The sequence below is a fragment of the Ceratotherium simum genome, chromosome 40, assembly GCF_057802395.1.
Source record: "Ceratotherium simum simum isolate JZ-2026a chromosome 40, ASM5780239v1, whole genome shotgun sequence".
NCBI lineage: Eukaryota > Metazoa > Chordata > Mammalia > Perissodactyla > Rhinocerotidae > Ceratotherium > Ceratotherium simum.
Window position 1 is genome coordinate 5498766 of NC_141939.1, and position 26521 is coordinate 5525286.

At 40.4% G+C, this 26521-nt stretch overlaps 2 protein-coding genes across 4 annotated transcripts; one reads left to right on the forward strand and one right to left on the reverse strand.

The window, feature by feature from the left end:
• Window positions 1-1076: 1076 nt before the first annotated feature.
• Window positions 1077-11659, reverse strand: COA5 (cytochrome c oxidase assembly factor 5). 3 transcript variants are annotated; one of them, XM_087426199.1, is made up of 3 exons: window positions 10922-11110; window positions 4943-5033; window positions 1077-2467 (listed from the first exon to the last, which is right to left on the reverse strand). In XM_087426199.1, the coding sequence occupies exons 1-3, from the start codon at window positions 11018-11020 to the stop codon at window positions 2412-2414; spliced, it is 246 nt and encodes an 81-aa protein (XP_087282325.1). In that variant the 5' UTR covers window positions 11021-11110; the 3' UTR covers window positions 1077-2411. The 3 variants fall into 3 exon arrangements, with proteins under 3 accessions (XP_087282325.1, XP_004435894.1, XP_087282324.1); XM_004435837.3 differs by having other exon boundaries at window positions 1960-2478; window positions 4950-5033; window positions 10922-11099; XM_087426198.1 differs by lacking the exon at window positions 1077-2467 and having other exon boundaries at window positions 4950-5033; window positions 11013-11659.
• UNC50 (unc-50 inner nuclear membrane RNA binding protein) lies at window positions 11134-25997 on the forward strand. The gene is made up of 6 exons (XM_014791653.2): window positions 11134-11280; window positions 12387-12670; window positions 13439-13559; window positions 23671-23810; window positions 23899-24000; window positions 25652-25997. The coding sequence occupies exons 2-6, from the start codon at window positions 12391-12393 to the stop codon at window positions 25786-25788; spliced, it is 780 nt and encodes a 259-aa protein (XP_014647139.1). The 5' UTR covers window positions 11134-11280; window positions 12387-12390; the 3' UTR covers window positions 25789-25997.
• The last annotated feature ends 524 nt before the right edge of the window (window positions 25998-26521 follow it).

Genomic DNA, 26521 nt, shown 5'->3' on the forward strand with positions numbered 1-26521 from the left:
CAGTCTTCCTCTGGAAAAAGAGGAAGATTGGCATCGGATGTTAGCTCAGGGCTGATCTTTCTCACACACACACACAAAAGGAAAGTGAAGACAAACCACAAATCGGGAGAAAATGTGCCAATCATTTGTCTTTAAAGAATTTGTACACACAATATGTAAACAACTCTTACAACTCACTTTATATTTGTATAAAGGCAACTAACTCAATTGAAAAATGGACAAAGGACTTGAATAGACATTTCTCCCAAGACAGACAAATAGTCAATAAGCACATGAAGACATACTTAACATCAGTAGCCATTAGGGAAATGTCAGTCAAAATACCAATTGGATACTACTTCATACCTAATAGAATGGCTATCATCAAACAGATGAAAAATAACTGTTGGTGATGATGTGGAGAAATTGAAATCCTCATACATTGTTGGTGGGAATGTAAAATGGTATAGCCATTGTGGAAAAGTTTGGCAGTTCGTCAAATTGTTAAAGTTGGAATTATCATATGACCCAGTAATACCATTCTTAGGTCTATACCCCGAAGAAATGAAACATGTTCATGCAAAACTTGTTTATGAATGTTCATGGCATTAGTTATAATAGCCTAAAAGTGCAGAAATCCAAAGTCCATCAACTGATGAATGGATAAATAAAATGTGGCATATCTATACTATGGAATATTATTCAGCAATAAAGAGGAATGAAGTACAGACAGATGCTACATATGGATGAACCTAGAAAACATGGTAAGTGAAAGAAGCGAGTCACAAAAGACCACATATAATTCCATTTTTATGACATGTCCAGAAAAGGCAGATCTACAGACACAGAAAGTGTATTAAGTGGTTGCTAGGAGCTGGGGGGAAAAGGAGGAATGGGAGTAACTGCTAACGGGTATGGGGTTTCTCTTTGGGATGATGAAAATGTTCTGGAATTAGTAGTGATGGCTGCCCAACTCTGACTAAAAAAAGAAATACAAAACTGAATTGTATACTTTAAGGGTGAATTTTATGGTATCTGAATTTCTCGAACTGAAGCTCTCAAGCTGTTACCAAAAAAAAAGATAGGGTTCTATAAAATAATTTTAGAGTTTCTTATCAAAGTTTTAATAAAATTTATCACACTTAAATAGGTATACAACAGTTATTGAAAAAAATCCATCATTTTCCCTTTCCCAGTGAAAAGTGATACACACAATAGACCTCAGTGATATTCTGCAACAACAACCAGTGCTGGTGTGGAATTCTCACAACTTTAGATGACCCTTTAAAAAAGCAAATGAGCTACCAAATACCTTGATTGCTCTAACTCCAGTGAACTGTGGATGTATGAAGATGCTATATGGTTCTTCATTATTCTTCAACACCAAAAATAGAGTTGGAAACTTGGATTCATATTTGGCTCTCTACTGTATTACGTGATCAGAATAAAATATTCTGATTCTGTTTTAAGCATTTCATGTTTTTCAATCTTGCTTTCTATAGTGAACATCTGTTGTTTCCATTTGCTCTGAATCCTTCTTTCCTTCTGGGCCAAGGCCCACCACTCATCTAATGTGATTCTGACAGGAGTTACCAGTTATAGTGCATGAGACCCAGGCTTGGCTGAGATCATGGAGCCCCATCCCTTCTTCCACAGGGACTGGTCTAATTCAAGGGTATGTGATCCAGGAACAACAACAATCCTTTTGTAGGATTTGACTACTGGACCCTAGAAAAGGAGGTTCTCTTTCTTTGAATCACAGATCTGAAGGATGTGTGCTTTTGGCTGACACTGGCCTCTTTCCCATTATGTAGAGAGGGCCAGCCTGAAAATGAAGCCAGGCAACAGAAAACCAGTCAAGAGATGGAGGCAAAGAGCCATGGCAACATAATTCCAGGTTTTGCATCCAGCTATGCCTGATGTATGATAGGAACGTTTTCAGGTTGTTACTTCAGTGAATCAGTGCAAATGAAGCATTTCTTCTCCAAAGAATCAAACACAATTTATTTTAGAACTAAATAGGACAGATTGAGTAAAAGAAAGTTTTATTCTAAACTTTCCCAATAGACATTTTCTCCTCAGGCTCCATGTTATTGATTTTAACAGTCTCATCAGTGGCCTTAGTAATATTTACAAAGGATGTACAAACTGTGTCATTTGGCTGAAGAGTCAAGTTTGATCTTTGTGCTTTGGAACAATTCTCAAAACATTTATTATGCTCCCAGCTCATAACTGTTCAATTAAAATTTTCTTCTAAAAATAACTTAGAGCAAGAGAATCATTTACTTCATACATATTCAAAAACAGAACCCATACATTTTCTCCAGTGTTCCAGGGAGGGAAAAACTGGTCCAACCAAACAGATGTAGCAAAAAGTATGTTTCCTATTTTGGCTTCTCTGTTTTACTGGAGAGAAAAATCCTTTGTTGATTTCATCTTGGTTTCAACATAATAGTATCAATATCCTTTTCTTCCTCTGAATCTTGATCTGGCATCCAACTAAAAATTAAATCAAATTTTGTTAACATAATTAAACAAACACAACTTTGGTAAGGGGTATCACTACATGAGAGAAATAAACCAGTTGCCAGCACAATCAAAAACACAATTGTCAGAGCTACCAGGAAAAAACAAAATAATACTGATGGCATTAAAAACAAAAGTTCCATTTAAGGTCACAATAAGGATTTTCTTCTCAAGTAGACTCCAACTTACATTTATCTTTTTCTCTGACCTGCACTCAATATCTGTTCTTCTAGCAAACAACTTTCTAATTAAATTTTGTTTGGTCTAATATTCAAATGTATTTGAAATCTTTAAATAGCAAGAGAAAAAAGAAGCGAGAGCCCTGAAAAATGTTAAGTGACACAGCCATTTGGGGATTAAAAATCCTTAAATTACCTACTCATAGGATGACAGCATGTTCTCTGACTTAAGCCTCACAGTGTAGCCTCTTCCTAAGGGTGGTGGGGTAGAGTGGAGGGCCCTAAAGTCGGTATATGAGACAAAATTACATAGAGTCAATACCACTCCCTAGAAATTCTATAGGAGGGAATTATTTTGGAGACAGACCCTATTAATGAGTCTTAACACAGCCAGTGTGGGACAGACACCCATTTCTTCATCTGATCACTACATAAAGTGGCTAAAAGCCATATTTTCAAAAAATTAATAATCTTTAAACATGGGAATCATAATCAGGATGATGAGATGCTTATACCATGAGGGAACAGCCGATTCAAACTTCCCAGCTCACCTTCATTCTGGGTTATATACTCATTGTTTGAAATATTAACCAAAATTACCAGCACAATTTGTTATATTTTAGGTTTTTGCCAAGTGTGTATAACTGAAGTTGCGTTAGCTAAGTGTGACGTGACTCCATATCTTGGAAGACTAATAGTGAATCACAGTCTTGGTGAAAGGCTGTAAGAATGTACTACTCTGCTAGAAAGTTCCATAGACTGCCCTCTCCAGTGTCAAAGTATAAGTGAAGCTCTGCCTTGTATTGATATTTAGAACTGATCAGAAGCACTTTTACTTTTTATTCAAGATTATTACAAATTTCTGCAGAAGGTAGTAGATAAACTGAAAAATTTTTAAATGTTCTGATTTCTCATTAAAGTTTATTTTTTTTGTGAGGAAGATCAGCCCTGAGCTAACATCCGTGCTAATCCTCCTATTTTTGCTGAGGAAGACCGGCTCTGAGCTAACATCTATTGCCAATCCTCCTCCTTTTTTTTACCCCCAAAGCCCCAGTAGATAGTTGTATGTCATAGCTGCACATCCTTCTAGTTGCTGTATCTGGGACGCGGCCTCAGCATGGCCGGAGAAGCGGTGCATCAGTGCACGCCTGGGATCCGAACCCAGGCCGCCAGCAGCGGAGCGCGTGCACTTAACCGCTAAGCCATGGGGCCGGCCCCTCGTTAAAGTTTTTGGAGATCAAAGACTGAACTTTCAGCAGGGAATTCCAGGGAGTTTATTATGAATTCAGTCGTTGGATATGATTAAATAGTATAACTCATCATTCTCTCCTATACTAATTGTGCTTTAGGACTTCTCAATTATCTAAACATGATTTGAAATTCTTGAAAGATCTAAAGGCTTGCATTTTACATTGGTATCAAAACTATGTGAGAAAGGGCAAGAAAATCTCTCTTTTTGTGCATTAAATGAAAGGAAAATATGACAGAGAACTCTCACTTGAAAAAGGACAGACAGCATGGCCACATTTAATCTAACTTTGTACCACCCTGGTCTAGTTAGACAGCAAACATGCTCAAGTTCTTTGTGTGGCCTCCCGGGTCATAAATGTCCTATATACTCCTCCTGTCAACAAAAGGGAAGTGATTTGCAGTGCAATTCCTAAACAAACAAAAGCAGGTTCAAGTTCAAATTATTCTTTCTTTAAAGGGATGTTCCTCTTTCTGATTTCATACTTTCTTTTCACAAAAAAAGGGCTCTCAGTTTCCATTCCAAAGATCTTTGTAGATCTTTGAAATCAAAGAATGTCAGAGCAGAAACCTTGCCATGTGTAATGTCCTCAGGCTCTCCTTCCACAATCTATCACTAAAAATTCAAACGCTGTCTCCTAGTCACATCTACACATAAGGCACAGTGCCTACACCTCAGACCTCCACATTATGGGTTTGTGTACAATTGCAAAATGACCTGAATTCAGTGACCAACACCAACTTTTACCCATTTATACTTGCCAAGACTTCATTCTCATACTTTCAGAAATTCATAAAGATCAGCAGCTGTGGTTAGCACAGTGGTGGAAATACAGAACGAGCTCAGGTTTTCATGAATGCTGTCTAACCTTAACTCACTGGAGGAAGAAATAGCATCTGCGTCCTTTCTTCCAGATGATGTCACTGCAACCTATTTATAATTACCAAGTCACATACACATTTAACTCCATATAGCTAATTTTTAGCATGAGCTTTGAAAAATCTTTAACTACTTACCATTGATCGTTTACATTCAAAAAACGAGTATTTCAGAGCTTTGCAGTTTCCCTCCTTCAGACACTGCCGAGGGGACTTTCCTTCCTACGACACACAAAGCAATATAAATACCTGGGAAATTTTCTGAGTACAAAATAACTGTCCTTCTAAAAACAGTTCTTTTAATAAAAGTTAAACAAAAGAAGAAAATACTAAATTACATAAGAAATAGTTTGTAATTCACTTTGACTGCTGGTGCTTAAGGAGAAAACGATAGAATAAAAAAAGTGTAAAATAATTTGGGGGCATGTTAAAGGTGCTCTTGGGTTCTTGAAAACACTGGTTTCCATGGGATACTTTTCTTTAAAATGTTTATATAAAAATCTAGAATTTGCTATCTTCAGCTCCTTGTGGGTAAGAAAGGGAAAGAGTAAAGGTGAAAGTAGTAATGGGGTTTCGCCAATGTTTTTAAAACTTGTACACTTAAGAACTCCTAAAGACAGAAGAAAGCAGTGTGTGTTGGAGAGGGAAGAGGGGAGAGTGGAGCGGGGAGAGGAGCGAGTGCAACAGGCCTGCAAGCCCTGGTATGAGGGATCAGGCATCAGCAATGGTGAATGGGAGGGTTAGTTCTGGAAGGTACTATCAAGTGGCTTTAAAGTCTCCAGTTATATCCTTTTAATGCAAGCAATTTAACTCCAATATATCTCAGCATTTTCCCACCCCCTACCCCTAGTCAAGTTCTCTATTCTGAGAAGCTCAACTGCGTAAGAATTGGAAGAGGAAATGGAGATATTAACCGAATTTACATATATTTGCGAGAGAAGATCTGCTTAGGCCTGATGTGAAATGAACTCATCTTTGAGCAGTGAAAGCTCAAAAGGAGATGAAGAAGAAAACCGGATTAAACCATTCTCTTTCTGCCATGAAGGCAGGATGCTGCGACAAGAATGTTCAGAGGAGAAATGCTTATTTCTGACTCTTACAAAATAATAAAACTTTTTAAAAACTGTAACTATTAAAAATCAGACTTGACAAAGTACAACTGTGAAACTAGGTAAGAGCTAAAATTTAGTAGTATTTTTTTCAAGGTAAACATGGAATAAAAATCCTAATACTACCTCTTCGTTATTTTAAAATATTTTGAATATACCGCCATAAATTTAACACAACAGCACTTAAAATATATTAGACACATGGAAGCACATACAGAAAGTATATTTCACAATTTAAAGAGGCAAGATTAAAATTTAATTGCAGCGAAATTTTTTTGAACACCCTACCCTACTGATCTGTCTAGTAACTAAAACCTCGCAAGGACTAATTTATAAAAAAAAATTCACAACAGTCCTAGATCAGTGTAGTGGGAGGTTAAACAATCAACACTAGATATTCCTGCCTACACAGGGCTGTAATAGCAGCTAGGAAAGGTGGGCACGTACAAGCGCTGACTGGCAGTGTGAGCGTGTAACAAGCAGGGAGAGATGCTAAGGGGGCTTGGTTTCAGGGAATGTAAATATATAAAATAACATCTGGAAAAAGTAGATGCAACTTGAATTTTCTGAATCACCTGAGGTTTAATGACATCAAACTATGATTTGCAATTCACAAGGAAAAAGAAGTCAAAACCTTACATTACTATTAAAGAAATAATAAAAGTAAAACACACTGCTTATAAACATTAGCCTTACGCAGTGCTTGACAATATAAAGATCGTGAAGTCTTCCTACTGAAGGTGAGCTCCAACGTAAAATGAGTCAAGCAACTTTGTCTGAGAATCAGAATGACCCTATTCAGTGTTAACCTTAAAAGTTCAAACAGCCAGAATCAGGTGCCCTAAAATCAGAACACTTTTAGTCTTGGTACTAAACACTTTAGACAGACGTTAGTGAGGTCGACTAGAGTACTACCTACATAGAAACACCTGGTGCGTTCATGCACCAGGAAAGATGTAACCCAAATTTCACCTGCTCTTCGTCATCAGGGATTTCCTCTCCAGCAGATTTTGACACAACAATCCCACCACTGCAACTACTCCCCAAAACCTTTATTTTGCAAGTGCCGGTCACACTCCTAGTTTTGACTGTGGAAAAAGCTGCAGGATACCACATCGGTGGCATTCCTCATCCCCGGGAATCCTGGCCACTTCCCAGTCCTTATGTCTGCTTGGGTCCTAGATTTCAACTGTCATCGGCATCAGTGAATCTCAAAAGTGAATCAGAACAGAGCAGAAAGCTTCCTTGCACTATTATGTTCCTCCTCCAAACTCTGTCATGAGGGGCTGCTGATGGGATGTGTGTTGCCCACATCAACAATGGGAGGAAGACAAAAGACTGTAACTACAAAAGACTATAATTTATAAACCGATGCTTCCTCAAACTGTAGCTAAGATGCCATCTTTTTCACAAGCTTTCAACCCATACCGCCAACTGCCTGGTGGGAAGATCCACCTAGATACACTAAACCTAAGAGAGAAATGTTAATTCATCTTCCTCCACCTCCACTCCAAATGGCAGACTGCTAGTTGTCCCTTAATATCTACTCCTTTTTAAAAAGGGGGGCATGATGCAAAGTGAAATAAGTCAGAGGGAGAAGGTCAAATACCGTATGATTTCCTTCATTAAGTAGTAGATAATAACAACAATAAACAAACACATAGGGACAGAGATTGGATTGGTGGTTACCACAGATGAAGGGGGGAGGGAGGAGGGTGAAAGGGATAATTGGGTACATGTGTGTGGTGATGGGTTGTAATTAGTATTTTGGTGGTGAACATGATGTAATCTATGCAGAAATAGAAGTACAATGATGTACACCTGAAATTTTTACAGTGTTATAAACCAATGTTACTGCAATAAACAAAAAATTAAAAAAAAAAAAAAATAAAAATAAAAAAATAAAAAAGGGGGGCATATGGCTGGGCTAGATTTCCCAGCCACCCTTGCAGCTGGGTGTGGTCATGTGACTAAGATCTAGCCAATGGATTATGTGGGGGAACCAAAAGGTAAAACTTCTGGGTTGGTCCTGAAAGGAAAGTGGCTTGGCCACCTTCCCCACTTTACTCCATCATGTTACTAGCCTGATGATGTGGAAGCAAGGCAATATTAGACCATGAGTGTGAAAGTAACATCCTATCTTTCATCACAGCATCTGAAACCACAAGATCAATGGTGTATGGGTCCACGGAAGACAGAGAGGCGCTCTACTCATAGGCCCAAGAGCAAAAAGGAATTCTCTATCTTGTTTAAGTCATTGTTATTCTGGGTCTCTGTAACATGTACCTGAACTTAGATCCTAACTAATACACTCACAAGCTTATTTGCCTTCTGAGGTCAAGATTGGTGATTCCCAAACATGGCTGTGCCCAAGAATCAACCTGGGATACTTCTAAATTATTTGTGGTGGAGGGGGGGAGCAGTAGAGTCTGTACTTGTAAGCTCTCGGCCCCCATCTCCAGGTGATTCTGATGAGGAATCAGCAAGTCTGGAAGCTGTTAATAGAGACACAAAGGAGATAAGTTGTGATTTAGGTTCCTTGGGCATAGTGTCAACCGTTTTTATCCCTCAGGAGTTATAAAATCCTAAGAAGTCTGTCTAAGAGATGCCTTTTGAATCTTTTTCCTTGCTTCTCCTCTCTAGCCCCACTAGAGGTTACCTCCTTATCACCATTACCCTGTGTTTCTCTGAGCCTCTCCAGTTCCTTGACTGTCTCCCATCCCAGCAGCTAGAACTAAATATTTGTTTATGTTGAATTCCTCCCTAGAGTGAGGTCCAGCAGCTTTTCAGGTGAGTTAAAGATGAGCAAGGAGAGACTACAGCATCCATTTGCCAAAAGATCAGATTAACTTCTTTATTCAAAGAGCTAAGGAATCAAAAATCTTATCATAAATGAGGTGGCCATGCAGAGCAGGCACAGACCTCAGCAGAACTTCCCTTGGTCTTCCGAGTCCCTATGGGGAGTGGTGGGCTGTAGCTGCCAGTAACACCATCCGAGAAGACAGGATATTGTCCTGGATCTGCAAAACTCATTGTTTGGCCTCAGTACTGCCCTTTTACACTCCAGCTACAGTCACAATTCAGGATGAATTTAACATAACCTGTAAATGCACTTCCGTTTAAGGGACTGTTCATAAACATCAGGTTCTGCTAGTGACCTAATTCAGCATCAATAAGGCCACATACTCAACGAGGCAAAAGCGAAGTCTGTGCCATGTGTCCTGGTCATTATCTCTGCCTACAGCTTTCCAGTGATCCAATTTCTACACAGGAGTGAACATGTCCCATTCATCTGTATGTCCTCTGAATTAGGGCTTAGCACTCAAATGTTTGCTAAAGAAACGAATCAATGACTGCAAAAACCAACTTGGTATTCTCCTTGCCACCATTATCCTCCTCTACTTCCTGAGTTTCTTTCCTCAGTCCTACTCTTTGTACTTTATTCCTTTGATTGTTCACCTCCATGGCCTTCCTGATGCTGTCTGGATAAAATCCAAGTTCCTCACTCTGACACACAAGGGCCTTCACACATGGCAACCTTCCTTTCAAGCCTTCTGTCACATTCCCCATCCTCCAGGCCCTCCTACATCTCCCCAACTCTGCACATGCTGTTCTTTCAGATTCTCCCACAACCACCACAGCCCCCACAATTCTACTTTATCAACTCCTCCTCAACCTTTAAGACTCAAATCAAATGTCACCTCCTCTGTAAGAAGTTTCCAAATTCTCAAGCAAAATAAGTTGCTCTCCACTGGGCTCCCAAGGCATTTTGCTCCTAAATCTACTCATTAAACAGATATTTACTAAATGCTTACACAGCCCTTATCAAGGGATTTAGCCCGTTTACATGTCTATTCTTCCCATCAGACCAAGCTTACACAGGCAGCGACTGTAACTGATTCATCCCTGTATCACCATTGCCTGGCATCACACCTACCACTTAACAGGCATTTACTAGGAGCTGGCTGAATATGAAGCAGCAGATTGCAAACAGCCCTGGACAGGGGAGCCTAAAGGCAGGGCACCTCAGTGTCCTCATCCGTATAAAAAGAGCTAGACTGGATAACCACTTAAATTCATAACAACTCTGAAGTTTTACTAGACACTGGGAAGCCAGTCTGGCTGACTGCTAACATCAGTGAACCCAACATAAATCGTGAATCAGTAGAAACACTCATCTAGCCTGATGGTGGATGTCCATTTTGTGATAGTTGTCTTTTCTTGGAAATAAGACCAACTTTCTGAAATTACATCTCCGAATGCAAAACTAATTGCACACAATCGACTGCCCTTCTCATCAGGCCTTTGTGATTGGAAAACGCACTTGAGCTTCAGTTGGGCTCTAGGCCGGAACCCAGGTCCCCAGGCAACTCTGACCCTCACTGCGTGCCTCACTCCGTCCAGACTGGCTCCTGAGAAGACGTGTGGCTGTGGTGAGGGACGAGTGCACGGGAAACAAGATACAAAACGGTGACAACATGAGCTGCCTCATTTACAACTGACCCAAGAATGTAGACAACTGCAACTCAGACACCAATTCAAACCAGCACCGGGAAAATATAGTACATATTCAGCCACAACTGAACAGGGAGAGGAGAAATCACGAGCCAGGAGTGTACCAGGTTTATGTAATTCTCCGACAATTTACTCTAAAAAGATTCCCCTTTTCTAAAGCGCAAGAAACCTGTCTTATTCTCCTTTACATCTCCAGAACCTAGCAGAGTGGCGGCACTCAATAAACGTTGCTTGAACGGAAGTGGTTTAATCCTTACAAAAAACCCAACGGGGCGGTATCGTTATCTCCAATTTGACACCGGAGGGATCTGAGGCTCCGACAGCGCATATGCCCAAGTTCCTTAAACTGGAGCTGTGGTCTACACCCCGGACAGCTAACTCCGAGTCACGCCTCCTGACGGCCCCCGCAGGCCGACCGCGAGCCCTTCGCGGGGCCCCGCCGCCCGGTTTCAGGCGTCGGCACGCCCGAGCGCCCGGCCGCGCTACCTTGAGCACACAGTCCGACTGCAGCAGACAGGCGCCCAGGTCCTCCCGCACGCCCGCGCACGCGCCGCCCTCCGGCTTGTCCTCGTAATACCGGGGCATGACTGCGCCTCCCGCCCGCAGCGCCCCGACCCCCTCAGGCCGCAACAGCCGCCACCCGCCGGGAGCAAGCGACTCCCGCGGCAGGAGGAACCGGAAACCGACAGCAACAACTTCCGGCGGGCGCGCGGCGGAAGTGGGCGCACGTGACGCGTCCCGCCCCCGGCGCTGGCTACGTTGCGGGAAGGGAAGTTGGCCCGGCGGCTGCTGGGCGGAGGTGGCGGGGTAGTTTGGCGCCCGGCGGAGGCCGCAGCGGGGTCCAGGTGAGGCCTGAGGGCCGCTCGGTCCGCGCGCGGCTCGGGCTCGCCTGGTGCCGTTTCCTCCGGCGACTCGCGGCCCGACCTCCCTGGGCCGTGGAGGGACCATGTCCGGGTCCCGCTGCTCGGCCCGCCGGAGGGTTGCCGGATGAAATCCAGGACGCCCAGTTCCAGTTGAATTTCAGATAAACAACGAGTGGTGTTTCAGTATGAGTGTGGCCCACGCGATGTTTCGGACACGCTCATACTAAAAATATTCTTGTGTCTGAGGTTCAAATGTAACTGGGCGTCCTTTGTTTTTACTTGCTCAATCTGGCAACCCTGCCCGCGGCCCCGGGCTGGCGGGGGTCCTCTGGGCCCGGCGAGGCGCTGCTGGCGTCCCGGAGGCCTGGGGTGTGGAGCCGGAGGCTGGGCTGGGCTGGGCTGCCGGGGCGGGGGGGCCGGGCGGTGACCTGCGTTTATCTGGCTTCCGACTGGTTCCAGGGGACTCCCACGCTGTCATTCCCCCTGCTGAACTATTCAGGGAGTAAAACGCTATGGATTGGAGTTTTGCTTTGTTTTGTATCACGTTTTAGTGAACGAGTTGCTTGCTGGTCACGCGCCGATGGACCTCTGGGATTAGGCCACTTATTTTATCTCGTCGGTAACATTGTTTCTAATTGGCTTCAAGAAAGGCTTTCCCTTCAAGGCTTGATGGTTGAGAGCGCGGAATTTTGAGCAAGAGTGCTTGAATTTGAATTTTGGCCCCATCACTATCTGTGTGCTCAAGAGGGGGTTACTTCACCTCTCAGGGAGTCTGTTTCCTCCCTCCCTTCCTCACCGTAGCTACCTGGGGGGGCTCTCTGAGGATTGAGGGAGGTGAAGTGTGAATAAGTGTTGTTACGGTGGTTTAGAAGGCTGTGGTACCATCCTTGCCTGAAGTGCAGCTGGCAGTTCTCGAGCCCCCAAAACAAGCCTTAGAAACAACTCCATTCGCTTTTGACCCCTGCCTCTTCTCGTGGATTGGGGCGGAAATGTAAAGTGACCTTCCTCCTGGATAATTCAAAAGAGGGGTGATGGGAGCCAGCTGTTTCTTGAGATGACTTGTAAAAGGATTTTTTTCTTGTATCTAGGAAGATGTTACCAAGTATGTCAATGAATTCCCCAGTGCAGGGGAACGGAGCCCTGAATTCCAGGGATGCAGCAAGACACACGGCTGGAGCAAAGCGCTACAAATACCTGAGAAGGCTTTTTCGCTTTCGGCAGATGGACTTTGAGTTTGCTGCCTGGCAGATGCTCTACCTGTTTACGTCCCCACAGAGGGTTTATAGAAACTTTCATTATCGAAAGCAGACAAAGGATCAGTGGGCCAGAGATGACCCTGCTTTCTTGGTCCTGTTAAGTATCTGGCTCTGTGGTAAGTGTTAGTTTACCTGCAATAGAGTTGAAGGAGAAATTGAGTGTTTCACGTTGGACTTGTCATTTGGAGAATCTTTGGTTATAAATGTATTATGGGTCAGAATTTGGGGCTATTTGAAGCAGTTGCTTCCTTTCTGAGGCCTCAGAAATCTCCTCAGAGGAAACAAGATTGTATTCTTTCTGGTTCTAAGGTCCCAAGCAGACGCCAGAGTAAACTGTTACCTGGGAACTTTGAAAAGCAGAGGACAGAATCACTCTGTCTGTTAAGTACTATGATAAATAAATCAAGACGCAAATGCCAACTTACTGTGAAAAGGAATATTGAGATTGGAAATTGCATTTCACAATCAGGCAGGTCCAGAGTGAGAGTTGTCAAAGTACTGATGTGAACTTGAGAAACTACTTGAGTTCTCCAGTAGTGTAGTGAAAGGGTCCTAACCAGCTTTAGTGTGTTGAAGTGTGTAAGATTTTTTTCACCTTTACCTGGACTTAAATATGTGAACGCTTTTTCAGTACTAGTGGTGTCCTAAATGCTGGGGCTACCCTGGTGAACCACAGACTGACAGGGGCCTCCTCAGGAAACTTCAGATATCTCAGTGGCCATTTTGTGTTCCAAGGTGGTCTGCATTTCTTAATCAGTTACATAGAACACATGTTTGGGGTTCTGTTTACATACTAGACTGTGGGCATCTGGAGGGCGGGGACTGGGCCCCACATCCCTAGAACCCAGCAAAGTGCCTGAATGCGTCTTGTAAATCTTTTCCAGTATCCACTATAGGATTTGGCTTTGTGCTGGACATGGGATTCTTTGAGACGATAAAGCTTCTCCTTTGGGTTGTATTCATAGATTGTATAGGCGTTGGTCTTCTCATATCAACTTTAATGTGGTAAGTACCATAACTTTGGTTTTTCAGATGCTGCTTAGAGCCTCCATTTGCTTGCTTCAGAGGTATAGTAGCTGATGGAAAGTAAAACGAGATAGACGAATGAAAACATCAATTTTGACTGCCAAGGTTATCAGAAAATAAGGATGGTCTGTATTGTCAAAGTGCAGCAAATAAGTAAATGGAAATAATGATTATATCATACTGATAAAATCCCCGATTTTGCAAAAATATTATGCAGTTAGCCAATTCTGCTTCAGTTGTCTGGGTGATGGCACAATTTTCTGTGGCATTTGTCAGTGGGTCACTTGTAGTCGTATACGATCCAGAGGGTTATTTCATGGAATCTTTGAATCTTTGGCTTTAAATGAAGTACACTTGAAAAGGGGTTGTTGTTGTTGTTGTTGTTACAAAACTTTTGGTGCCTTCCTGCTGAGAGACATGCACGCAGAGGTTTTATTGGAAGAGTTCTCAGTCTGACTTGTCTGGGTTTGCTTTAACAACAGTAGTGTCCTAAGTATAAATCTCGTGTTAGGTTTTTCAGTTTCTCACAGATAGAGTGCTCCTGTGTGGCTGGCATGCTGGGTGAAGGGAATGGATGTGGGGAGTGAGCTCAGTAGAGAGCCAGTGGCTGAGTAGGGGTGGTGGTCCTTGTATATCAGAGAAAACACCATGGAACGTTTTAGTCACAGAGAGACCTGGGTTTAGGCGCCAGTACTGTGGAACCCTTAGCCCCAGTCTCCTCTTTTGTAAAATGGAGTTAATTATCTTATTTTGTAAGGTACTTGAGAAGACTGTGGTATGAAAAGCACCTGGCATACCAAAAAATGGTAGCTATTAATATTTTAAACAAAATTTTGAGCCTATAACCTCTGATGATACCAACGTTTTATTTTCCTTTGTAACTTCTGATAGTACAGTATAGATTTTGATGTGCTAGGTAGTCAGTAAATGCTTTGCATTGTTAATCTAAAATTCTAAAATGTGATCTAAAAATAATACTGCTGACTAATTTAAGTCACATATTCATTATCCAAATACCCGTGAAAAACATGGTATATGAAAAAATTTCAATAAATAAGGCTTTCGAAAGAATAGTTTGTAGCATGCTTCCTGCCATAAATGCATTGATCGTGGAGGGCCACAGAAACCAGGTCACGCTGGAGTTTAGTACTTTTAGTATTAGTCTGTATCGTAGTTTGAGTTAAGTAGAAAAGGACTCAGTATATTTTTGAGAACCTACGTTGTGTTGTGAATTGCGTGAGGACCTAGAAATAGAAATGATGACACATGATTGCGGTCATCCCAGAGGTGCCACAGGAACAACGTGAGGGGGTGTTTAGGGAGATGGGCTAGTTGATTCCTGGTACCAAGGGCACAGGCACAGAAGTGTGGAACAGCATGCTAGGTCGTAGAGTGAGAGTAGAGTGTAGAGTGTAGAATGACACTGAATGGCTGGGAAAGAGATGTGACTAGAGAAATTGGCCTTAAATGCAATTCAGAAAAAAGAATTGGACTTTATTTCATGTGTGGGTTGGGGGGCGGGGGAGAGGTGGGGAGCTTGGAGGCTTTGAAGTAAGGAAATGTTAGATTCACACTTGAGGAAAAGTCTGTTCTGTGGCAGGGAGGAGAAGCTGGAGAAGAGCGCAAGGCTGGATACAGTTGTGGGGTCTGCCTAGGAGTAGAGAAGGCCCAGGCTAGTGTGATGACCATGGGAAGAGAGAAGAGAGAGAGGGGTTAGAGAGTTTCCGTGATAACAGGATATGATGAGGGCAGGGAAGAGGAGAGGCCGAGGCCTCCTCTGGGATGGCCTGCAAGTTTCTGGCTTAGGAGTAAGTGGCAGGTGCCGAGGAAGCACTCCACGTCGGACATGAATTCAGGTGGCTTGTTGAATATTAGTGGAAATAAAGGTTCAGTAGACACTGGGGTAGATGACTGTGAACCTGCAACAGTCTGGGCCAAGATGAGGACGTGCCTGGCATCATTAATATGGAAATGGAAGGTGAAAACCACAGTTGTCCTTGAGCTCTCTCAGAAGGATTTCTGTGTTCTAGAGGTAAGACTCCAACTGAGGACAGAAGCCTGGGAAGTGCCTCTTTAAGGAATAAGCAAAGGGAGCAGCAGGAGGAGGACCACAGAATGGGAACTTGTTGGCAGTGAGCTAGATGCTTATTCCACTCATTTTATTTTTGTTAGTTTTTAACTGAAGTATCATTGGCATACAATATCCTATTAGTTTCATGTGTACATCATAGTGATGTGATATTTATATACATTACAAAATGATCACAATAACTCTAGTTACCATTTGTCACCATACAAAGTTATTACAGCGTTATTGACTATATTCTCTATGCTGTACATTATAGGCATACCTCAGAGATGTCACGGGTTTGGTTCCACACCATCACAATAAAGTAGTCACACAAATTTTTTGGTTTCCCAAAAAATGCATAAAAAAGTTGTTTATACTGTAGTCTGTTAAGTGTGCAATAGCACTATGTGTAAAAAACAATGTACATACCTTAATTAAAAAATACTTTATTCCTGAAAAATGCTAACCATTATCTGAGCCATCAGCAAGTCATAATCTTTTTGCTGGTGGAGGGTTTTGTAAAAAATGTAGTATCTGCCAAGTGCAATAAAGCAAAGTGCAGTAAAGTGAGGTATGCCTGTATATCCCCATGACTTATTTATTTTATAACTGGAAACTTTTACCTCTTAACCCCCCTCACCCCTCTGGTAACCGCCAGTTTGTCTCCTGTATCTATGAGTCTGTTTCTGTTTTGTTTGTTCATTTGTTTTGTTTTTTAGATTTCACTTATAAGTGAAATCATAGAATGTTTGTTTTTCTCTGTGTGACTTATTTCACATACCATAATACTCTCCAGGTCGATCTATGTTGTCGCAAATGGCAAGATTTCATTTTTTTTTTTTTATGGCTGAGTAATATTCCATTGCATGTACGTACCACATCTTTATTCATTCATCCATTGATGGACACTTAGGTTGCTTCCGCTATTGCAAATAATGCTGCAATGAATATAGGGGTGAATATATCTCTTTGATTTAGTAATTTCATTTTCTTTGGATAAATACCCAGAGGTAGAATTGCTAGATTGGATGGTAGTTCTATTTTTAATTTTTTGAGGAATCTCCATACTGTTTTCTGTAGTGGCTGAACCAAATTTACATTCCCACCAACAGTGTACGAGGGTTCCCTTTTCTCCACATCCTCTCCAACACTTATTTTTTGTCTTTTTGATAATAGCCATTCTGACAGGTATGAGGTGGTATCTCATTGTGGTTGATTTGCATTTCCCTGATGATTAGTGATGTTGAGCATCTTTTAATGTGCCTGTTGGCCATCTGTATATCTTCTTTGGAAAAAATATCTAAGTCCTTGGCCCATTTTTTTAAATCAGGTTATTTGGTTTTTTGATATTAAGTTGTGTAAGTTCTTCATATATTTTGGATATTAACCGCTTATTGGATGTATGATTTGCAAATATCTTCTCCCATTCAGTAGGTTGCCTTTTCATTTTGTGGATGGTTTCCTTTGCTGTGCAAAAGCTTTTTAGTTTGAGTTACTCCTATTTGTTTATTTTTGCTTTTGTTGCCCTTGCCTGAGGAGACTGGTCCAAAAAAATAATGCTAAGACTGATGTCACAGAGCTTACTGCCTGTGTTTTCTTCTAAGAGTTTTATGGTATCAGGTCTTAGATTCAAGTCTTTAATCTATTTTGAATTTATGTAAGATAGTAGTCCAGTCTCATTTTTTTGCATGTAGCTGTCCAGTTTCCCAGCACCATTTGTTGAAGAGACTGTCTTTCCCCATTGAATATAGACCACATATGCGTGAGTTTATTTCTGGGCTCTCTATTCTATTCTATTGATCTATGTGTCTGTTTTTGTGCCAGTACCATACTGTTTTGATTACTGAAGCTTTGTAGTATAATTTGAAATCAGGGAGCATGATACCTCCAACTTAGTTCTTTCTCAAGATTGCTTTGGCTATTCAAGGTCTTTTTTGGTTCTATAGAAATTTTAGGATTCTTTATTCTAGTTCTGTGAAAAATGTCATTGGTACTTTGGTGGGGATTGCATTGAATCTGTAGATTGCTTTGGGTAGTATGGACATTTTAACAATATTAATTCTTCCAGTCCATGAGCATGGTATATCTTTCCATTTATTTGTGTCTTCTTTAATTTCTTTTATCAGTGTCTTATAGTTTTCAGAGTATAGGTCTTTCACCTCCTTGGTTAAATTTATTCTTAGGTAATTTATTCTTTTTGATGCAATTGTAGATGGGATTCTTTTCTTAATTTCTCTGATAGTTTGTTGTTAGTGTATAGAAACACAGCCAATTTCTGTATGTTAACTTTACAGTTGTATCCTGCAACTTTACTGAATTCGTTTCTTAGTTCTGATAGGTTTTTGGTAGAGTCTTTAGGGTTTTCTATATATAGTGTCATGTCATCTGCAGATAGTGACAGTTTGACTTCCTCCTTTCCAATTTGGATGACTTTTCTTTCTTTTTCTTGTCTAATTGCTCTGGCTAGGATTTCCAATACTATGTTGAATATAAGTGGCGAGAGGGGGCGAGAGGGGGCATTTCTCTCTTGTTCCTGATCTTAGAGGAAATGCTTTCAGCTTTTCATCATTGAGTATCATGTTAGCTGTGGGTTTGTCATATCTGGCTTTTATTATGTTGAGGTATGTTCCTTCTGTACCCACTTTGTTGAGAGTGTTTATCATAAATGGATGCTGAATTTTGTCAAATGCTTTTTCTGCATCTATTGAGATGATCATATGATTTTTATCCTTTTTTGTTAATGTATGTTTTTAATTGGACCGTTCTTGTATCCCTGGAATAAATCCCACTTGATCTTGGGGTATGATCACTTTTAATATATTGCTGAATTCAGTTTGCTTGTAGTTTGTTGAGGATTTTTGCATCTATGTTCATCAGGGATATTGGCCTATAATTTTCTTTTTTGTGTGCTGTCTTTGTCTGGTTTTAGTATCCGGGTAATGCTGGCCTCGTAAAATGAGTTTAGAAGTGTTCCTTCCTCCTCAGTTTTTTGGAATAAATTGAGGCAGATTGGTATCAACTCTAAATGTTTGGTAGAATTCACTTGTGAAGCTTTCTGGTCCTGGACTTTTGTTTTTTGGGAGTTTTTAAATTACTGATTCAGTTTCATTACTTGTAATCAGTCTATTCAGAATTTTTATTTCTTCATGATTCAGTCTTGGAATGTTGTGTGTTTCTAGGAATTTATTCATTTCTTCTAGGTTTTCCAATTTGTTGGTGTATAATTGTTCGTGGTAGTCTTTTATGATCTTTTGTATTGCTGTGGTGTCAGCTGTAACTTCTTTTTCCTTTCTAGTTTTATTTATTTGGGCCCTCACTCTCTTTTTCTTGATGAGTCTGGCTAAAGGCTTATTGATTTTATTTATCTTTTCAAGGAACCAGTTTTTAGTTTCACTGATCTTTTCTATTGTTTTTTAGTCTCTATTTCATGTATTTCCACTCTGATATTTATTATTTTCTTTCTTCTGTGAACTTTGGGCTTTCTTTGTTATTCTTTTTCTAGTTCCTTTAGGTGTAAAGTTAGATTGTTTATTTGAGATTTTTCTTGTTTCTTGAGGTAGGCCTGTATTGCTGTGAACTTCCCTCTTAGAACTGCTTTTGCTGCATCCCATAGATTTTGCATGTGTTTCCATTTTCATTTGTCTCAAGGTATTTTTACATTTCCTCTTTGATTTCTTCATTGACTCATTGATTGTTTGGTAGCATGTTGTTTAATCTCTATGTGTTCATGTTTTTTTCCAGTTTTCTTCTTGTAATTGACTTCTGGTTTCATACTGTTGTGGTAAGAAAAGATGCTTGATACGATTTCAGTCTTCTTAAATTGACTTTTTTTGTGGCCTAACATATGATCTGTCGCTGAGAATGTTCCATGTACCCTTGAAAAGAATGTGTACTCTGCCATTTTAGGATGGACTGTTCTGTATATATCTATTAAGTCCATCTGGTCTAATGTGTCATTTAAGGCCAGTGTTTCCTATTGATTTTCTGTCCGGATGATCTATCTATTGATGTAAGTGGGATATTAAGTCCCCTACTATTATTGTATTACTGTCAATTTCTCCCTTTGTGTCTTTTAATATTTGCTTTGTATATTTAGGTGCTCCTATGTTGTGTGCATAAATATTTATGAATGTTATATCTTCTTGGATTGACCCCTTTATCATTATGTAATGCCCTTCTTTGTCTTTAGTTACAGTCTTTTTTTAAAGTCTATTTTGTCTGATATGCATATTGCTACCCCATCTTTCTTTCTGTTTCCATTTGCATGGAATATCTTTTTCCATTCCTTCACTTTCAGTCTGTGTGTGTCTTTAGATCTGAAGTGAATCTCCTCTAGGCAACATATAGATGGGTCTTGTTTTTTTAATCCATTCAGCCATTCTGTATCTTTTGATTGGAGCATTTAGTTCATTTAAATTTAATTATCAATAGGTATGTGCTTATTGCCCTTTTGTTAGTCATTTTCTGGTTGTTTTTGTAGTTTTTATCTGTTCCTTTCTTCTCCTTTTTGTTCTCTTCCCTTGTGGTTTGATGGTCTTTAGTGTTATGTTTAGGTTCCTTTCTCATTATTTTTTGTGTATGTATTGTAGGTTTTTGGTTTGTGGTTACCATGAGGTTCATATATATCGACCCATATATATACCAGTTTGTTTTAAGGAGATAGTCACTGAAGTTTGAATGCATTTTAAAAGCACTACATTTTTACCCCCCCCAACATTTTATGTTTTTAACATCATATTTTACATTTTTTAATTTTGTGTATCCCTTAACTACTTATTGTAGTTATAGTTAATTTTACTAGTTTGTCGTTTAACCTTCATACTGCTTTTTAAGTGGCTAATCCACTGCTTTTACTGCATATTTGCCTTTACCAGTGAGATTTTTTTCTTTTATATCTTTTATTTCTACTTATGGCCTTTTCTTTTCTGCTTAAAGAAGACCCTTTTACGTTTCTCATAAGACTTATTTAGTGGTGCTGAACTCTTTTAGTTTTTGCTTGTCTGGGAAACTTTATCTCTCCTTCATCTGAATGATAACCTTGCCAGTTAGAGTATTCTTGGTTGTAAGTTTTTTCCTTTCAGCACCTTAAATATATCCTCCCACTCCCTTCTGGCTTGCAAAGTTTCTGTTAAAAAATCAGCTGATAGTCTTATGGGAGTTACCTGATATGTGACTTGTTGGGGTGTTTTTTTTTTTTTTTAATGGTGAGGAAGATTAGCCCTGAGCTAAGATCTGTTGCCAATCCTCCCTTTTTTGCTGAGGAAGATTGGCCCTGGGCTAACATCTATGTCCATCCTCCTCTACTTTATATGTGGGATGGCTGCCACAGCATGGCTTGATAAACGGTGCATAGGTCTGTGCCCAGGATCTGAACCCCAGGCCACCGAAGCAGAGCGTACAAACTTAACCACTATGCCACCGGGCAGGCCATGTGACTTGTTGTTTTTTCTTGCTGCCTTTAAGATTCTCCCCTTATCTTTAACTTTTGCCATTTTAATTATAATATGTCTGGGTGTGGGTCTCTCGTTTGTTGAGTTCATCTTGTTTGGGACTTTTTGTGCTTTCTGGACCTGGATGTCTGTTTCCTTTCCCAGATTAGGGAAGTTTTCAGCCATTATTTCTTCAAATAAGTTTTCTGTGCCTTTCTGTCTCTCTTCTCCTTCTGAGAGACCTATAATGCGAATGTTAGTAGGCTTGATGTTGTCTCAGAGGTCCCGTAAACTATTCTCATTTTCTAAAATTCTTTTTTCTTTTTGCTCTTCTCTCTGGGTGATTTCCATTATTCTGTCTTCCAGATCACTGATCCATTCTTCTGTATCATTTAATCTGATGCTGATTCCCTTTAGTGTATTTTTCATTTCAGTTATTGTATTCTTCAGCTCTGATTGGTTGTTGAAGTTCTCATTGTGTTCCTCCACTGCATTGAGGCCACCATGGTGAGACAGCTGGAGCTGAAGCAGGCACAGGCTGGGGGATCCCAGGGCATGCCATGCCAGGGCCACCCTGACGGGATGGCTGGAGCTGGAGTGGGCACAGGCTGGGAGGTTCTGGGGTGTGCTGTGCCGGGGCTGCCTTGGCAGGACAGCTGGAGCTGGAGTGTGTGTGGGCTCGGGGGGCAGGGGTGTTCCAGGAGGGCGTCACACCATGGCTACCCTTACTCGATTCATTTTAATAGCACATGTTCTTGTCTAAAATGGAAGATGTTTTGGTAAGTTCCAGTTTGTTTGAGTAAAGCTTTATTATATTGATATTTTCAGATAACTGAGTACAAGACTGTTTTATTAGTACTGTACCATGTTCTCCCTCTTGTTTCTTTATTTTTTCTATTTTTATTTACACTGTAGGCATGGTATTTTCTTAACTGTATCCTTGAAATCATACATATAAAGGTCCACTGAATTTCCACAGCTGTGTCCATAATATGAATGACTCTTTTTGTTCTTTTCCTTTGAAGATCAATTTTTCTATTACCTGGATATTTTACTTTTCATTCATTCATCATTAACTGAACGAATAGCCCATGCTGTGGAACAGTGACATAAACTTGAATAATTGTTCTTACGGCTAGATACATCACTGGCCATTCTTTTCGTTACTGGTTCCCCCTGATTCCCTGACCTTTTAAAAGGGGCATGACCCAAGTCTTAGGCCTTGGACCTATCCTCTATCTATGTTCATTCTTTGGGTGATTTCATTCAGGCCGAGGGATTTTTTTTCTGTGTGTGTGAGGAAGATCAGCCTGGAGCTAACATCCATGCTAATCTTCCTCTTTTTGCTGAGGAAGACTGGCTCTGAGCTAACATCTATTGCCAATCCTCTTCCTTTTTTTTCCCCCAAAGCCCCAACAGATAGCTGCATGTCATAACTGCACATCCTTCCAGTTGCTGCACGTGGGACGCGGCCTCAGCATGGCCGGAGAAGCGGTGCGTTGGTGCGCGCCCGGGATCTGAACCCGGGCCACCAGTAGCAGAGTGCGCACACTTAACTGCTAAGCCACAGGCAGCCCAGGGATTTTAAATATCATGTATACACCGATGAGTTTATATCTCCAGTTTGGGTCTTTCCTCCAAACTGTAGACTTTATGTACTTCTTTCTCCGTACAAACAGGCATCTTCAACATAAGTCCAGATCCAAACTCCTGTGCTCTCCTTCCTGCCCCAAACCACTCTTTCTGTAGCCATCCCCACCTCAGTTAATGGCAGCTCAGTCTTCCATTTGTTTAAGGGAGAAATTTCCCAGTCATCCTTGACTCTTCTTTTTTTCTCATACTCTACATCCAGTATTTAAACGAATGCTATTGGCTCTGCCTTCCCATGTCACCACCTCCACTGCTACCACCCTGTTCATCTCTTACTCGCAGTAGGCTCCCAACTGGTCTCTCCACTTCCACTCTTGTCCCTATAGTCTGTGCTCAGATCTGCCCCCAGAGGAACCCTGTCAAAATATAAGTCCGACACTTCTGGGAACTCCACAGTGACTTCTTAGTTCACCAAGAATAAAAGCCAAAGGTCTTAAAATGGCCATGGGCTTTATAAGACCTGGCTTCCTGTTTCTTTTCTGATTTCATTTCCTGCTACTCTACTCTTGTTCCAGACACACTGGTCTCCTCACCCATTCCTCAAACATGCCAGGCCTTCTGCCACCTCCTTTGTACTCCACCACCTCCTCCCCCTCCATACGTGGACTGCCCTCTGCCTAGAATGCTCTGCCCCAGGTAATTCCCATTACTGCCCTTGTGTCTTTACCCAGATGTTACTTTATTATGACTATCACATTTAACGTTTTTCAACTTTGTATTCTCTGTCTTTCTTTTCTGCTTTCTTTTTCTTCATAGTAGCATCTGACATACATTGTTGTCAGTCTACTCCCACTGGATTGAAGGCACAGATTTTTGTCTGTTTTGTTTACCACTGTTATCTCTGGTATCTAGAATAATGTTTGGTGCATAGAAGGTAGTCAGTAAATATTTATAGAATTAATTTTATTGTATTATGAAAGAAATCTTAACTTTTCTTCAGGTTTATTTCTAACAAATATTTAGTGAAACGGCAAAGCAGAGACTATGATGTGGAGTGGGGCTATGCCTTTGATGTGCATCTGAATGCTTTTTATCCTCTCCTAGTCATTCTGCATTTTATCCAGCTTTTTTTCATTAACCGTAAGTAGCAATTACTTCTCAAAATATTATCAGAAAGTCTTCATTGTATGCACTGAAAAGAGATTCATTGTATGCATCTCTTTGGCAGATGTTATCCTAACAGACACATTTATTGGATATTTAGTTGGAAATACCTTATGGTTGGTTGCAGTTGGCTATTATATCTATGTAACCTTCCTAGGATACAGTGGTAAGTGATTACTTTTTTTGGTTGACTAGAAATGTAACGGAGGGGAAAAGCTGTTGTAACACAATTTTAACACAATTAGCTTACTTTATTGGAGCATTTTCAGGCACTGTCCCAAGTATTTTTCTATGAATTATGTCATTTAATCTTAATAATTTTTTGATATACGTTTACTTATCCCCATTTTTCAAATGAGGAAACAGGCCTAGAATATTAAGTAATTTGCCCATGGTCACACAGCTAGAAAGTGGCATAGCTGTTATATAACAAATTTTATAATTTCAAGGAACCATGTTAACCCATATTGATTATCTCCAAGTTACTTGCAGGAACCTATGACCAGTTTCCTCTTCTTTTTCTCCCAGGCTCTCAGGTCCTAGGCTACCAACAGTAGGTTAGAGTGAGGAAAGGGTTGGGTCCGGTGTATGGCACATAGGTATATGAACTTGAGTATGTTTAAAACCTTTGGTTCATTTTCCATTTTTGTGATCATTGTATGGTTCTGTAGATGATCACAGAAGATCAGGTCAGACTTCTCCTGACCTCAGGATATGTTTGTAAACTTACCGTTAAATCCCGCTCCCAGTTCATTTTTCTTAATATGAATGAGAAACATTTTTACATTATTCTTCATTTATGTTAAGAAATGATCTCCATTAAATAGAGTTAAATTAAATCTAGAGATCTTACTGATGATTTGTGAGCACTGTATTGCTTTTAGCCTTTCCTTTCTAGTTACTCTGGGTAGTCAGGACCTTACTGTAAATACAGACCACTCGTCCTCATGTAGGACTGGCTCCTCTGGCCAGAGCTGTTGTTCCCACCTCACCTCCACTCCCTTGCTGCTTTGCCAGGGACCACTTAACCCCATTGGGAGTCCTTTCTCTAGTTCAGGGGAGATGTTTGTGACATGTTATGTTCAGGTTTCTGATGAATGTTCACATATTTTGAGAAAGTGTTTTAAATTGTGATCAGGACACTGCAACATTGTGGTTTCTCTAAGTGGATTTTTGATCACTCTCCTGTTAGCTCAGGTTCAGTTTGGGGACTTCCTGCATGAGAAATGTTTAGGTTAGAATGCATGGGGTAGGGACCCACTAAGCAGTGAGCAAGAAAGAAACATAGGTATCTGGGGACAGATTTTATATTTGAGAGTTTTAGTTCTTTCCTAAGGGTTGGGATATGAGTTGAGATCTCACCTTCTCAAAGTGGAGGTGTAATGCTTTCTACATTGGGAAATCTCATAAGAGTTGTTTTTTTCCTATAATATTATCCATCTCTGTTGGTACTTATAGATGGACTCTTAGAGGCTTTTCAAGCAGCCACAGGTTTAAATTCACCGTTTCATTAATATTTGTCATACTCATCCCTCATTCTTAATCTCTCTTAGTCCCGGATTTGCTTCTCTATTTCGGCCTTTGTGCTGAAATAATCCCTCTACTCGGTTTCTTCACAGCCATGAATGAGAAGGAGGTAACACAAAAGAGTAGTAAAAGTAGTATAGTTCTGGCTATCTATAGCATCATCTTACTGATTCAAAGTATGTGTTCTTTTTTGGCCCCACATGTTGTAATAAGAGCTGTCTTTCAGAATGTTCATTTATTAGTCATATTTCCTTTTTTTAAAAATGAATTTGGATTTGTTTCTTTTCCAGCATTGCCATTTTTGAAAAATACAGTAATTCTTCTCTATCCATTTGCACCTCTCATTCTACTCTATGGACTGTCACTAGCACTAGGATGGAACTTTACCCACATGCTATGCTCCTTCTACAAGTACAGAGTGAAATGAAGAGAAAAAGTGAGACTAGAACATCTTAACTATGTCTGCAGTATTGGTGAGGTGATGACTTCTTCTGAAACTTGTAAATAAACTATCATTGTAGATATCTTAAAGGTGTAAAGTTTGCAACTTGGAAGAAATATGTTAACACTATGGTTGAGTACATTCCTTAAAACTAATTAAATGTACATTTCTATAATAAATATTTTTTAAACTAATGCATTTATTTTATTCATTCTAATATTTGCACACAAGAATGATATCTAAAGTACTAAGGGCATGAGGAAAATAGAAAGGTAAGAGGACTTTAATATGAATTGAGTATTTTTGAAAGAGTGTCCATCTGGAGAACTAACCCCCCGCCCCATTACTGACAAGGTACACAGTCTGCCCCCATTTCTAATGGGCAACTGTAGTTGAAATACTGATATAGGTCACATGATCCTAGTTTAACCTTCAAAAGCCTCCTTAACCTGTAATGTAACTCAAATAGGAATCACTGTACTACAGCCCCTAAATATCAACAGCATTTTCTATGCCAAAAAAATCCCCGAACAAACAAACTGTGTTAAATTGAAGAGGCCCATGGTGGCTACTCTTATTTTGGGAACTAGATAGTGTCCATAATATATGAATGAGCAGCTAGTAACACTGACAAGCACTGTCTTACACTAAGACTTTTCTTTCCTTCTTGAAAGACTTCCCAAAACCCACATATAAGATCCACTCCTGTTTTCTAACT